At 45.7% G+C, this 12,201-nt stretch overlaps 1 protein-coding gene across 1 annotated transcript; it reads left to right on the forward strand.

The window, feature by feature from the left end:
- Window positions 1-7,021: 7,021 nt before the first annotated feature.
- Window positions 7,022-10,153, forward strand: cckb (cholecystokinin b). Its single transcript, XM_048202210.1, has 3 exons — window positions 7,022-7,169; window positions 7,640-7,890; window positions 9,721-10,153. The coding sequence occupies exons 2-3, from the start codon at window positions 7,641-7,643 to the stop codon at window positions 9,849-9,851; spliced, it is 381 nt and encodes a 126-aa protein (XP_048058167.1). The 5' UTR covers window positions 7,022-7,169; window position 7,640; the 3' UTR covers window positions 9,852-10,153.
- Window positions 10,154-12,201: the final 2,048 nt, after the last annotated feature.

The raw sequence follows: 12,201 nt of genomic DNA on the forward strand, positions 1-12,201 counted from the left end.
AACAACTGCTTGGGGAGCTACGCGCTGCCACCGACCTTGCCCTCCGGGCGACGAAGGTGACAGCACGCGCTGTTGGTCATGCGATGTCTACCCTGGTAGTCCAGCAACGCCATCTCTGGCTGACCTTGGCGGACATGCGGGAAACCGACAAGCAGCGGTTCCTGAATTCCCCCGTCCCCGGTCGGCCTCTTCGGCGACGCGGTGGAGAGCTTCGCCCAACAGTTCTCCGCCGCACAGAAGCAGGCTGAGGCTATCAAACACGTCATGCCACGGCGGTCCGCTGCTGCCTCCACCCACCCGCCCGTGGCTCAGCCTCAGCCCGCCCGTCACCGAGGGCGCCCGCCTGCGTCGTCCTCCGCCCCTGCTGGTTCGGCAAAGCAGCAGCCTACACCAGCCAAGCAGCAGGGTGCCGGTCGCGGACGTGGTGCCCAGCCCGTCTCAGCCAAGCCAGGTGGCAAACGCAAAAGGAAGTCATGGCCCTGAGACGGGCAACCTGGAGGGGAAGGATCTTGCTCTTCGGGAGAGTTTTCCACCTTCTCTCCCACCCGCGGAGGAGGGCCGGGGGGAATTTGTGATGTCTGTCCATCTACCGCCGCTGGCTCCCCGGAGTCCAGCGGTACCCACTTTATCACAAAAAGAGCAGTTTCCTCAAACTCCAGGTCACAACAGGGTGCGCCTGCCAGTGTGCCAGGCCCCGCCTCGCCACTCGCAGCCCCCTCCCATTTCGCCAGCAGGTGGCAGTGTGATGGTGCAGCCCGCGCCCCGTGCGCCGTCTCCCATACGCACTGCTGCCTCCCAGAGTTCGACCACACTCCGGGCCGCTCCCATGCCGTCCGAGTTGGGTCCCACTCTACCTTGCTGCCCCACCCCCGGTGCGTCTGTGGTGCCTTTGGTCCCGCTGGCTCGGAGTCTGGAGGCGTGGATCACGCTTCCCAGCCCATCCCGCTGGCTCATTCGCACTATCAGACTCGGCTATGCGATTCAGTTCGCCCGGCGTCCCCCGGTCTTCAGGGGTGTCCACTTCACTCAGGTGTCGTTGGACAGTGCACCTGTTCTCCGGGCGGAGATTGCTGTCCTCCTGGCGAAGGATGCAATCGAGCCAGTCCCTCCAGCCGATATGAAGTCGGGGTTTTACAGCCCCTACTTCATTGTACCGAAAAAGGGCGGTGGGCTACGGCCAATCCTGGATCTGCGCGTCCTGAACCGGTATCTCCACAAGATGCCGTTCAAGATGCTCACGCAGAAGCGCATTTTCGAATGCGTCCGTCCCCGGGATTGGTTTGCAGCAATCGACCTGAAGGACGCGTACTTTCATGTCTCAATTCTGCCTCGACACAGACCCTTCCTGCGGTTTGCGTTCGAGGGTCGGGCATATCAGTACAAAGTCCTACCCTTCGGGCTGGCCCTGTCCCCCCGCGTCTTTACGAAGGTTGCGGAGGCGGCCATTGTTCCCCTCAAGGAACAGGGCGTTCGTATCCTCAACTATCTCGACGACTGGCTGATCCTGGCCAGCTCACGAGAGCAGTTGTGCGAACACAGGGACATGGTTTTAGCTCACCTCAGCCAGTTGGGTCTTCGGGTCAACTGGGACAAGAGCAAACTCGCCCCCGGGCAGAGGATCTCTTATCTCGGTCTCGAGCTAGACTCGGTTGCACGGACTGCGCGTCTCACCGAGGCGCGCGTCCAGTCGGTGTTGAACTGCCTGAGCTCGCTCAAGCGCAGGACAGCGGCTCCACTGAAAGATTTTCAGAGGCTCCTGGGGCATATGGCATCTGTAGCCGCGGTCACGCCGCTCGGATTGCTCCATATGAGACCGCTTCAACACTGGCTCCGCGGCCGGGTCCCGAGATGGGCGTGGCAGCGCGGCACGCTCCGTGTCCCCGTGACACCGAGCTGCCGCCGCACCCTTGTCCGGTGGTCGGACCCTTCGTTCCTGCGGGCCGGAGTACCCCTGGAACAAGTGTCCAGGCATGCTGTGGTCTCCACAGATGCCTCTGCCACGGGATGGGGGGCCACGTACAACGGGCATGCAGTGTCGGGTCTTTGGACGGGGCCTCAGCTGCATTGGCATATCAATTGCCTCGAGTTGCTAGCAGTACGTCTTGCTCTGGCCCGCTTCAAGGAGCTGTTGTCAGACAAGCATGTACTGGTCCGTTCGGACAGCACTGCGGCCGTTGCGTACATCAACCATCAAGGTGGTCTACACTCCCGTCGCATGTCGCAACTCGCCCGCCATCTCTTGTTGTGGAGTCAGAAGCATCTGAGGTCCCTTCGGGCCACTCATGTCCCAGGTGTGCTCAACCGTGCGGCCGACGAGCTGTCACGGCAGCCTACACTTGCGGGCGAGTGGCGGCTCCACCCCCAGGCGGTTCAGCTGATTTGGCAGCGTTTCGGCGAGGCCCAGGTAGACCTGTTTGCCTCCCCGGAAACTGCCCACTGCCAGTGGTTCTATTCCCTGACCGGCGGCACGCTCGGCTCGGATGCCCTGGCACACAGCTGGCCCCCGGGTCTACGCAAATATGTGTTTCCCCCAGTGAGCCTTCTCGCACAACTCCTGTGCAAGGTCAGGAAGGACGGGGAGCAGGTTCTGTTAGTGGCTCCGTACTGGCCCACTCGGACCTGGTTCTCAGACCTCATTATCCTCGCGACAGCCCCTCCCTGGCCGATTCCTCTGAGGAAGGACCTCCTGACTCAGAGACGGGGCACCCTGTGGCACCCGCGTCCCGATCTGTGGAACCTCCACGTGTGGTCCCTGGACGGGATGCGGAGGTTCTGAGTGATCTCCCGCAAGCGGTCGTAGACACCATCACTTCCGCTAGAGCTCCTTCCACTAGGAGTCTCTACGCGCTGAAGTGGAACCTGTTCGTCGAATGGTGCGCCTCTCGTCGAGAGGACCCCCGATCATGCTCGGTCAGATCTGTGCTTTCCTTCCTGCAAGAAGGGTTGGAGCGAAGGCTGTCTCCCTCCACCCTGAAGGTGTATGTTGCCGCTATCGCTGCACATCACCACGCAGTTGAGGGTAAGTCCCTGGGGAAACACGATCTGATCGTCAGGTTCCTGAGGGGGGCAAGGAGACTGAATCCTCCTCGCCCTTCCTCCGTACCCTCTTGGGATCTGACCCTGGTTCTCACAGCTCTCCGGGGTCATCCCTTTGAGCCTTTGCGATCAGTCGACCTGAAGGTTATGTCCCTAAAAACTGTCCTTCTGGTTGCACTGGCTTCCCTGAAGAGGGTAGGGGACCTGCATGCGTTTTCGGTCGACGAAGCGTGCCTAGAATTCGGGCCCGGTGATTCTCACGTCATCCTGAGACCCCGGCCTGGATACGTGCCCAAGGTTCCTACCACTCCCTTCAGAGATCAGGTAGTGAACCTGCAAGCGCTGCCCTCGGAGGAGGCAGACCCAGCCCTAGCTTTGCTCTGTCCCGTCCGCGCTCTGCGTGTGTACGTGGACAGAACGCGAAGCTTCAGGACCTCAGATCAGCTCTTTGTCTGTTACGGAGGCCAGCAGAAGGGAAAGGCTGTCTCCAAGCAGAGGATGGCCCACTGGATAGTGGATGCCATCGCCTTGGCGTATGAATCCCAGGGCGTGCCTTGCCCGCTCGGGTTGAGAGCCCACTCCACCAGAGGGGTGGCCTCTTCCTGGGCGCTGGCTCATGGTGCCTCGCTGACAGATATCTGTAGAGCTGCGGGCTGGGCGACACCTAACACGTTCGCTAGGTTTTATAGCCTACGTGTAGAGCCGGTATCTTCACGTGTACTCGCATCTACTAGTCGGTAGACGTGTTGTACCCGCTCTAAGTGTCGGCTTGCAATGCCATTCCCGCCCCCTGGCCGGATACGTGCATACTTTTACTCCAGTCGTGTTCCCCGCTTGGCGAACCCTGTCGAGTTCCTCCGCCTCCCCCTTTGGCTCGGACATTGCGGAGTGTCTGATGCCAGGCCTACATCCGTCGCTGACGCTGTCTGTTGGCTGGGGCCCATATGTCGTGACCCCTCTACGTGAGCGGTCCCATATGTGTATTGTCCACGGGTCTAAACTCCCTACGGCGAGCCCGTGTCTTTCCCTTAGCAGAGCCAGCTCTGCTGTCACCTGTCAGATGAGTCTCCCCCTACCCAGGTGGAGCCATCCCAGGGACCCCATATGCGTACTGCCCCCCGGGCCAGTCCATATGTGTATTCTCCACGTAAACTCCTCCCCCATTGGGTAGGTAGTGGCCTCCGCAGCGTCCCTTACGGGTTCGCTTCCCCAGTGTAGTCTAGTTTACTTAGTGGGTATTCGGTAAGACAGCAGTAAACTCTCTCGGCGTAAGCTCGCCCCTTCACCGTTCCAGCTGGTGCTATGGGTAGCCGAGCTTGCCCTGGGCACTGGAAGGGGTTTCGTAACTGTGGCGCTTTAGTTGGGATCCCAATTCGTCGGTCACTACTGACGTACGTCGAACGTGACCGACTGAAAGGGAACGTCTCGGTTACGTATGTAACCCTCGTTACCTGAAGGAGGGAACGGAGACGTACGTCCCGTCGCCACAGTTCCTGTACCCTCGCTGTAGTGCGGACACCAGTTGTCTCCTCAGCGAAAAACAGAGTGTGATTGCATCCGCTTCCTATTTATATACACCTGTCGGGGGCGGTGCGCATTATGCAAATATCGCACGCCAATTCCATTGGCTTGTTTTAGTTCACACGAAGCTGATAGGGCTCTCTAAGCGATATCCCAATTCGTCAGTCACTACTGACGTACGTCTCCGTTCCCTCCTTCAGGGAACGAGGGTTACATACGTAACCGAGACGTTTTGACTCATATATATGTAAGGTGATTTAAGTTGAAAGTGACTGTGGACTAAAGGTCAGTAGTCTTGATTAAAGGTGGTAAAGAGGATGTTTTGTTTTATACATTTTTGCAATATTACTTGAAACTGTCTTTACTAAATGATAAAAGACTATTTATTAGGTGCACTGAAAGTAATAATATTAATATACATCATCTGTGCACGAGGTAGGGTAGGTAGGTAGCCTTAAAAACATCAGCCAATCGTTTACGCGTCACTGCCATGACGTTCCTTGTGAGAGACGCGCGGCTGCGTGCTCTAGTAACTTTCCACACTACATGCGCCGCATACAATGTTTTTGTCAGGAGACAGGAGTAACAACTGCAGATTATGAGGTGAGTCCGACATAATGAATCCACTAAGTGTGTGCGCGGCTTAACGATTGTAAGGGCGATTATGAATGTAAATTGATACTTATGACTGATCGCGCTCAAACGCGTCCAGTCAGAGCCAGTTGCTTTCAGTCTGCGATTACAGTCGGTGTTCAAATTCCATGTGAAAGTCTATAAATCTGCTTCAGGAGCAGGAAACTATCGCTGTATGTTGAGCACAGTCAGAATGTTTTAGCTAGTCGTAAAATGTGTATCATTTCAAATGCTCATTTCAAAAACTCAGTCGACGAAAACATCCTCTGTACCACCTTTAACTTAAATAATAATAATTGTCTCATGAAATGCAGGTTGCGAGTGGAGCTCATGTGTGACCATCCTTTACACCTGGAGTAAAGAAGTCAAGCAAATTGAAGTGCAGGTTGCCTTCACACTACAACTGGCTCCAATCACACAAACACCTCCCACATGCCAGCCAATCAATTCTCATGCTTCACCGCACCTCCCACACAAGTGTTCCCACACCAACCACGCAAATGTTACACCCAGATAACCGTGAGAGGGATAGATAAATGGAGAGAAAGAGAAAGAATGACAGAGAGACAGGTGGACAGACAGTTATATTTATTCACAGCTGTTTTCTGTGAAAACAAATTAAAGTACCCCAAGAGAACTTAAATAGTCATGTCATAAAAGCTTTAAAAAAGATGTCAAATATAAAAAAAGATAGGAAATGAAAGGTTGGCATAAGAACGACAGGTGAGATGTATTTTCTCAGGCTTTTTGGACACATTTTTCTATATAATAAAAGTATATGACTGGGGCTATCAAGGACCAAAATTACAAAAAAAGTAATACCATAAAAGTATCATTTTGGAACTCAACAGCTTGATTCACATAAATTATACTGAAACCAGGATATTCTACAGAAAGGAACAATGTGAGGATGAGTAAATGATTACACAATTTTTATTTTTAGGTGAACGATCCCTCGAAGGAAATACTGTTAGAGCTACAGACCACGATAACACTGCTACCTAGTGTCTTATCTTCCCATTACTATGCAAATGAAGAGATCAATTGTTATCGATTATGGTTGATTAACCAGGTTATCTCAAAATGAATCTGCTTGATTTTCTTGTCCAACACCACAGTCTCCATTCTACGCAGAGGGGTTTAAAAAGGCAGAGTGACGTCAGAAAATAAAGAAAGAAATCACAGAAGAATAACTTCTATGAAGAGGAAACTGATGCAGCAAACCAATGGTCTTGAGACCGGTATTGGTATACATAATGTTTAACGTAATCCTTGTAAAAGTACTGGTGCTGAAACAGTTCCAGAAAGCTATATATACATGAATCTGTAAGTTATATAAAGAGTTATATAAAGTCTGTCTAAAGACACCAGCAGCAGTTTTTATCAATGACTCATATAACTTTCTACCAACAATTACATTCAGACTTAAACTTGTGTCTACTTTGGCTCACATCTGGACATCCAGAGAGGTGGGGTTGGCACCATAATAGTGTCCACTCACTTACACAGGAAATGCAAGGACTGAAATGGGTAGCATATCTAACACGTAAACAAATATGGCTTACGAATTGCATGTTTGGTTTTTCCACCCAGACCACCAAATAGCCAGACATCTCTCACTGTCTTTGTCTTTGCAATTGACTTTAAAGTATCACCAAATTCAGAATGAATGACAATTTAAAAAGTTTAAATAGAATAATTTAATAATTAAAAACATACACCCCCCCCCCCTTTTTTTTTTTTTTGTAGAATAATTTTTGTAATTCTAAGAAAAAGCAGATTCAAAAATACCATGTAGCAAATATGTATATGCTTAAACACTTTCCATTTGCGTGCATGTCTGTGTAAGTGTGTGTCAGTGCATACCATTCTGTGTGTGTGTGTGTGCGCACGTCACAGCTGGGTATATAAGTGCCTCTCTCCCTCCTTCCTGAGAATACCCACTTTCATTCTCCTCCAAGCTCACAAAACAAAATAAGGTAAGAGATTCTATCTATCTATCTATCTATCTATCTATCTATCTATCTATCTATCTATCTATCTATTTTCATTAATAATAGTAATTTGTAACATCAAATAACTGTATTTTCCCTGTTATTTTCTGTTACAGCCTAATAAATCTGACTATTGATTGCTGATTAAAATTTAAGGATACATTTTATTTTCTACAAGAAAAAAGCACCTAACATTAAAATAATAATGTAATTTAGTAATTTAATAATAATCATCAATATTAAAATTTAGAAGAGAAATTTTAAAAAATTACAGCTGTAAGAACAAAAAATAAGCATTTTAAACATAAACATTTAATATTAACAATAATAAATTAATAATACTTTTTTTTTTTTTTTTAAACTGTATAGTAATACGAACAGAATTACCAAATCTTACAAAAGGGATGTCTTTTAACATGTTTGCCTCTCTCTTCTCCTCTCGTTTAAATTCGCAGGATGAACAGCGGGGTGTGCATGTGTGTGATTCTGGCTGCGCTTTCTGCCTCCTGTTTGGCTCGGCCCCGCTCCTCTTCCTCCGAGACTGATGATAGCCCTATCCCCTCACAACTGGACACCAGTTTAAGCGGGCACCACCGGGTCATCCGCTCCACCAGCCTTACCCTCAAACAGCAACCAGCAGGTGACACAGACCCAGACACACGTGCCAACCTCAGCGAACTGCTGGCCAAACTCATCTCTAAAAAAGGTGAGAGACACTTCAACAGCCAAACACATGACATCTCAGAAGAATAAACAATGAGCCTCAATGACAGGAAGACTACACTTGTCTTGAAGACTAAAAAATAGCGTCAACAAATGAGTAATACAGCGAAACTAACTCATTCTGCAGTACATACACAAACAGACAACAAGAAAAGCTGGAAAGAGAGGAAGCAGACTTCCTTTGTAGTCTTTGTTTATTTCCTTCTCTTCCGTTCTCAGTTTCCTATATCTCTTTCGTGCTTATTTTTTGTATGTCCTTGTGTATTAAGCAGTGTTTGTTTGTTTGTTTTTTATGAGCCTTCATTCAGGACATTTGAAAACTAGCCACGAGTTCAGATTTTATGTAGTCATAATGAAAGAAAAACCTTTGTCACGCAATACAGTAGCTCCAGGTTAGCGTTGCTGGGCATTGATAAACATAAACACAGCTGAGTGAACATGTTTATGCCCGAGGTGTACATGGGGCGGATATTTTTGGGTCAGGTGTGCACCATTAAATTGCATAACCACTCATTAGGGTGTAACGTCTTCAAAGGGTCTAACTATTATCATTCCTAATCACAGGAATGGGGAATTGCACCTCTGAACATGTAAGCTTAGTGTGGCATTTTTTTTTTTAACATTTAATTGTTAACAGTGCCTGTAATGTGTGTTAGTGAATCAGTTTTTTAATACAGTAAAGTGACCAAATGTCCCCTTAAAAGCCTGAAATTACAATATGGGGTGCATTCAAAGGTCTCCAAGAGGAATACAGCTTAATAAACAGACCAAATATTGTTTGCAGAAGGGTTTTCTGTATTTCTTGAGATTTAATATCAGTCATTAGATTCAATATCAGATCATGTCCAAGTATACAAAAAAAATAAAATAAATAAATAAAAAAGTGTGCATATGCGATCAAACAATGGCATTCAGTGTGTAATGGAAACTAATTGATCCCATTATGACAGCCCTATTTTCTCAGTGTGCTTAGTTTCTCAATAAGGTCAGCTCTTTTTCTTTCTCTCTCTCTCTCTTAATAATTCTGAGTAGGAGGTGCAAGTTTCACACATGTCAGCATGTCAAAACAAGTCTACAACTTGTACAAATTTCAACCAAATTATAGTACATAGTCTGTTAAAAGTCTCCCATCTGTTGCAAACAGATCACACCCTTAACAACAGATTGAATGACACGTACAGTAACATGCTGTATGTAGCTGAAACATTGCCACAGACAGTAGCATGTCACTCTGGAAATCAATGTTCTTTTCCAATCACTATTAAAATTCATTGTTGCTCTGCACGTACTACAATTCATAGCAGGTCAAGGGAATATTGGCTGTTTAAATTCCACTTTGACACATTTACCAAAAAGGTTCACATCTTTGATACAGCACTGAACTGTTTGTTCGCCATTAACATCCTCACTCACTCACTTAAATAAGATTTGTTCAAATTGGTATCAGAAATCTGGGCACGGTACAACATTTTTGATAGTTTGCCATTTAGAAAATGGCTCTTTTTAGAGTTATGTTAGAAAGCAGTGTCTATATGAGATAGATGGGCAGAAAAATGATTGTATAGTAAAAGCGTTTGAGCAGAACTAGATCCAGACATAAGTTGAGAAAACAGCAACTGTATATTTCCCAATTTTTTCTACTCTTTAACTTGTCATGTACATATATATCTCATGTACATGACAAGTTAAACTTGTGTATATATATATATATATATATATATATATATATATATATATCTCATTGTCACTTTACTGGTAATATACTTTAGATGTTAAGAGACAAAATTTCTTAATTTCTTTCTTTCTCTCCTAGGCTCTGTTCGTCGCAACTCCTCCATGAACAACAGAGCAAACAGTGTTAACCACCGGATAAAAGATCGGGATTATGTGGGCTGGATGGATTTTGGTCGCCGGAGTGCTGAGGAATATGAATATTCATCATAAAATCCATATCATCTGGTTCCTCATCTACAAATAAAGAGTATATTTATTACTGCTATTGTTATTATTATTCTAATGTACATTTGTTAAGAAACCATTATAATGCAGAATAGACATATGCCGAATTTTACTAAAAAAGACAAAAGTCTGAAAGTATTGTTTTTAAATCTTGTAATTTTATTTGATTTTATTTGTCACAGTGGTTTTGCATAAATGAGAACCATTAAGCTAATGTGTTTGTCAGATTCATGAAACCACAGTTTTCAATAAATCAGGTCATCATTCAACTTTGGCCTTAAATCTTACAGACTCCAGCAGTTTGTCCATTAAAACAACTCACAACCACAAAAAATAATTGCTTTTAACGGAAGGAAGTGCTCAACAAATGGCTTAACAAATATTTGTGGCTCAAACTGCAATTTCACAAAGCCTCTTTGCTTGAAAAAAAGTGAAAATCAATAAATGAGTAAATGAATTAATAGAGGAAAGGCTTTAAAGGAACATTAAGAGGAGTGAGTGGGACAATTTCTGGTTAGGAAAGACCATTTGAATTATTCAGATGATCTAAGACAAAGATAAAGAAAGTGTAAAGAGAGAGTAGAAAGTTCTTATATACTTCAAGGCAGACTCAAGGGACTTTTTGAGCTTGATACACTGTCCAAGGGTAAAGATTTCCATTTGACAGGCACAGGGAGACAGAAATAGAATGGAAGACAGACAGAAGCAATGGACCTATATAATAACAGACCAACTGAGAGATGCAGTGGATATGGCATATGCCTTCAGACTGGTCAGCCACCAAAACACACACACACACACACACACACACACACACACGTCACTTTCTACTATAATTAGGAAATATATAATGCCCGAGAGCAGGACAGAACTGTCATATTCAAAACATCATCTTTTCCCTCCACTGACCCTTGATAAAAGCGAAATCCTACTGAGCTGTAATCAAATACAGGCCAACAAGAATGAAAATTAATCGCATTAAACCTTCAATTATAGATCTAATTCAACATCGAAGACATATTACATAATATTAGACCACCACTGGATTGGATTCAACTTTCAATCATAATTTAGTTAAATGGGAATAGAATTATTGGAGTCGGGGCTGTTGCTGGGCGGGAATGCGGAACACTGGGGACCAAACAATTTGGCTGAATTTTTTTAGCAGTGACGGAAAAATCCGAAGGTTGTTCATCAATTTGATAGATTACACTGAGGGTGCTCTATTGTAATTTGTAGCACCCCTGTCCATTTGGATGGTGAGCATGCATATTAATTAGCTATAGACCATTATGGGAGCAGACATCAGTTACGTCAGTTGCAGCTGCACGAACATGATGGCAGAAAAACTGTGGTAACAAGTGGGTGAAAATGTCTTGTGCCTTTGGATATCAGAATCGGAATGCAAAAAAAAAAAAAGAGTCTTCATTTTGATAGAATACCATTGTCGAAAATGCCCTTTGAAGCTAAACACAGACATTTATGATTGCAAGCCATTAAACGGACAGACTGGGCTGATGAAACCTGCAATGATTAGTCTACTATTAAAGCATGTATTTGATGTAAACAATAGGTCTACATAATATTCGCATAAGCATTTCATAGGGGTCATAATGCATTAGCCCTACAGTTACAGCGTAAAATAATATTTAAACCAATAACATCTCACAATTTTGACTCTTTTTTATATCTCCTAATTCAGACTTTATGACTTGCAATTGTGAGTTTACATCACAATTCTAAGGGGAAAAAAAGTCATAATTGCGGGATATAAACTTGCAATTCAGGGGGAAAAGACAGAATAAGGAGCTTATGTCTCATAATTCTGACCTTTTTCTCAGAACTGTCATATATAAATTTGGAATTGCCAGGTAGGCTCCACCCACAAAACACATCATCGCTGTTTGCCAACACCCAAATCGTCTTTAATATCAATGCATGACCTTTGGCTTTAGTCACTGCTACATACAATTCCAAAAATGTCACGTCAACCAAGTGTGAAAAGTTTCTTCAAACGGCCAAATAACTGCTGTTGATAAAAGTGGTGAAAAAAGATTGACGTGTAGGTGTTTCATATAGGCATATAAAACACCTGCAATTCAGCAACTACCTGCTAGGTCCACTCACATTCGCATGACGTAGCCTTGTTGATAAGTTTGGGTGAGTTTGGGCAAAACACACAAGAAATATAGTACCTTCAATGCTCTGTGGATGGCAGTATCACTTCTTTTGTAGCAGAAATAAACTTCTCTGTTAAGTCTTTGTCGTCAGTTAGGAACCTGGGTGTGCTCTTTGATACCAATCTTTCATTTGAAGGCCATGTTACTAGCATCTG

This window comes from Megalobrama amblycephala, linkage group LG9 (assembly GCF_018812025.1).
Source record: "Megalobrama amblycephala isolate DHTTF-2021 linkage group LG9, ASM1881202v1, whole genome shotgun sequence".
Classification (NCBI taxonomy): domain Eukaryota; kingdom Metazoa; phylum Chordata; class Actinopteri; order Cypriniformes; family Xenocyprididae; genus Megalobrama; species Megalobrama amblycephala.

Bases quoted from the DNA above. Each gene is read 5' to 3' on its own strand.
- cckb (XM_048202210.1), top strand. From the start codon at position 7,641: ATGAACAGCGGGGTGTGCATGTGTGTGATTCTGGCTGCGCTTTCTGCC. The intron at 7,891-9,720 runs GTGAGAGACACT...TTTCTCTCCTAG, and splicing joins CAAACTCATCTCTAAAAAAG to GCTCTGTTCGTCGCAACTCC.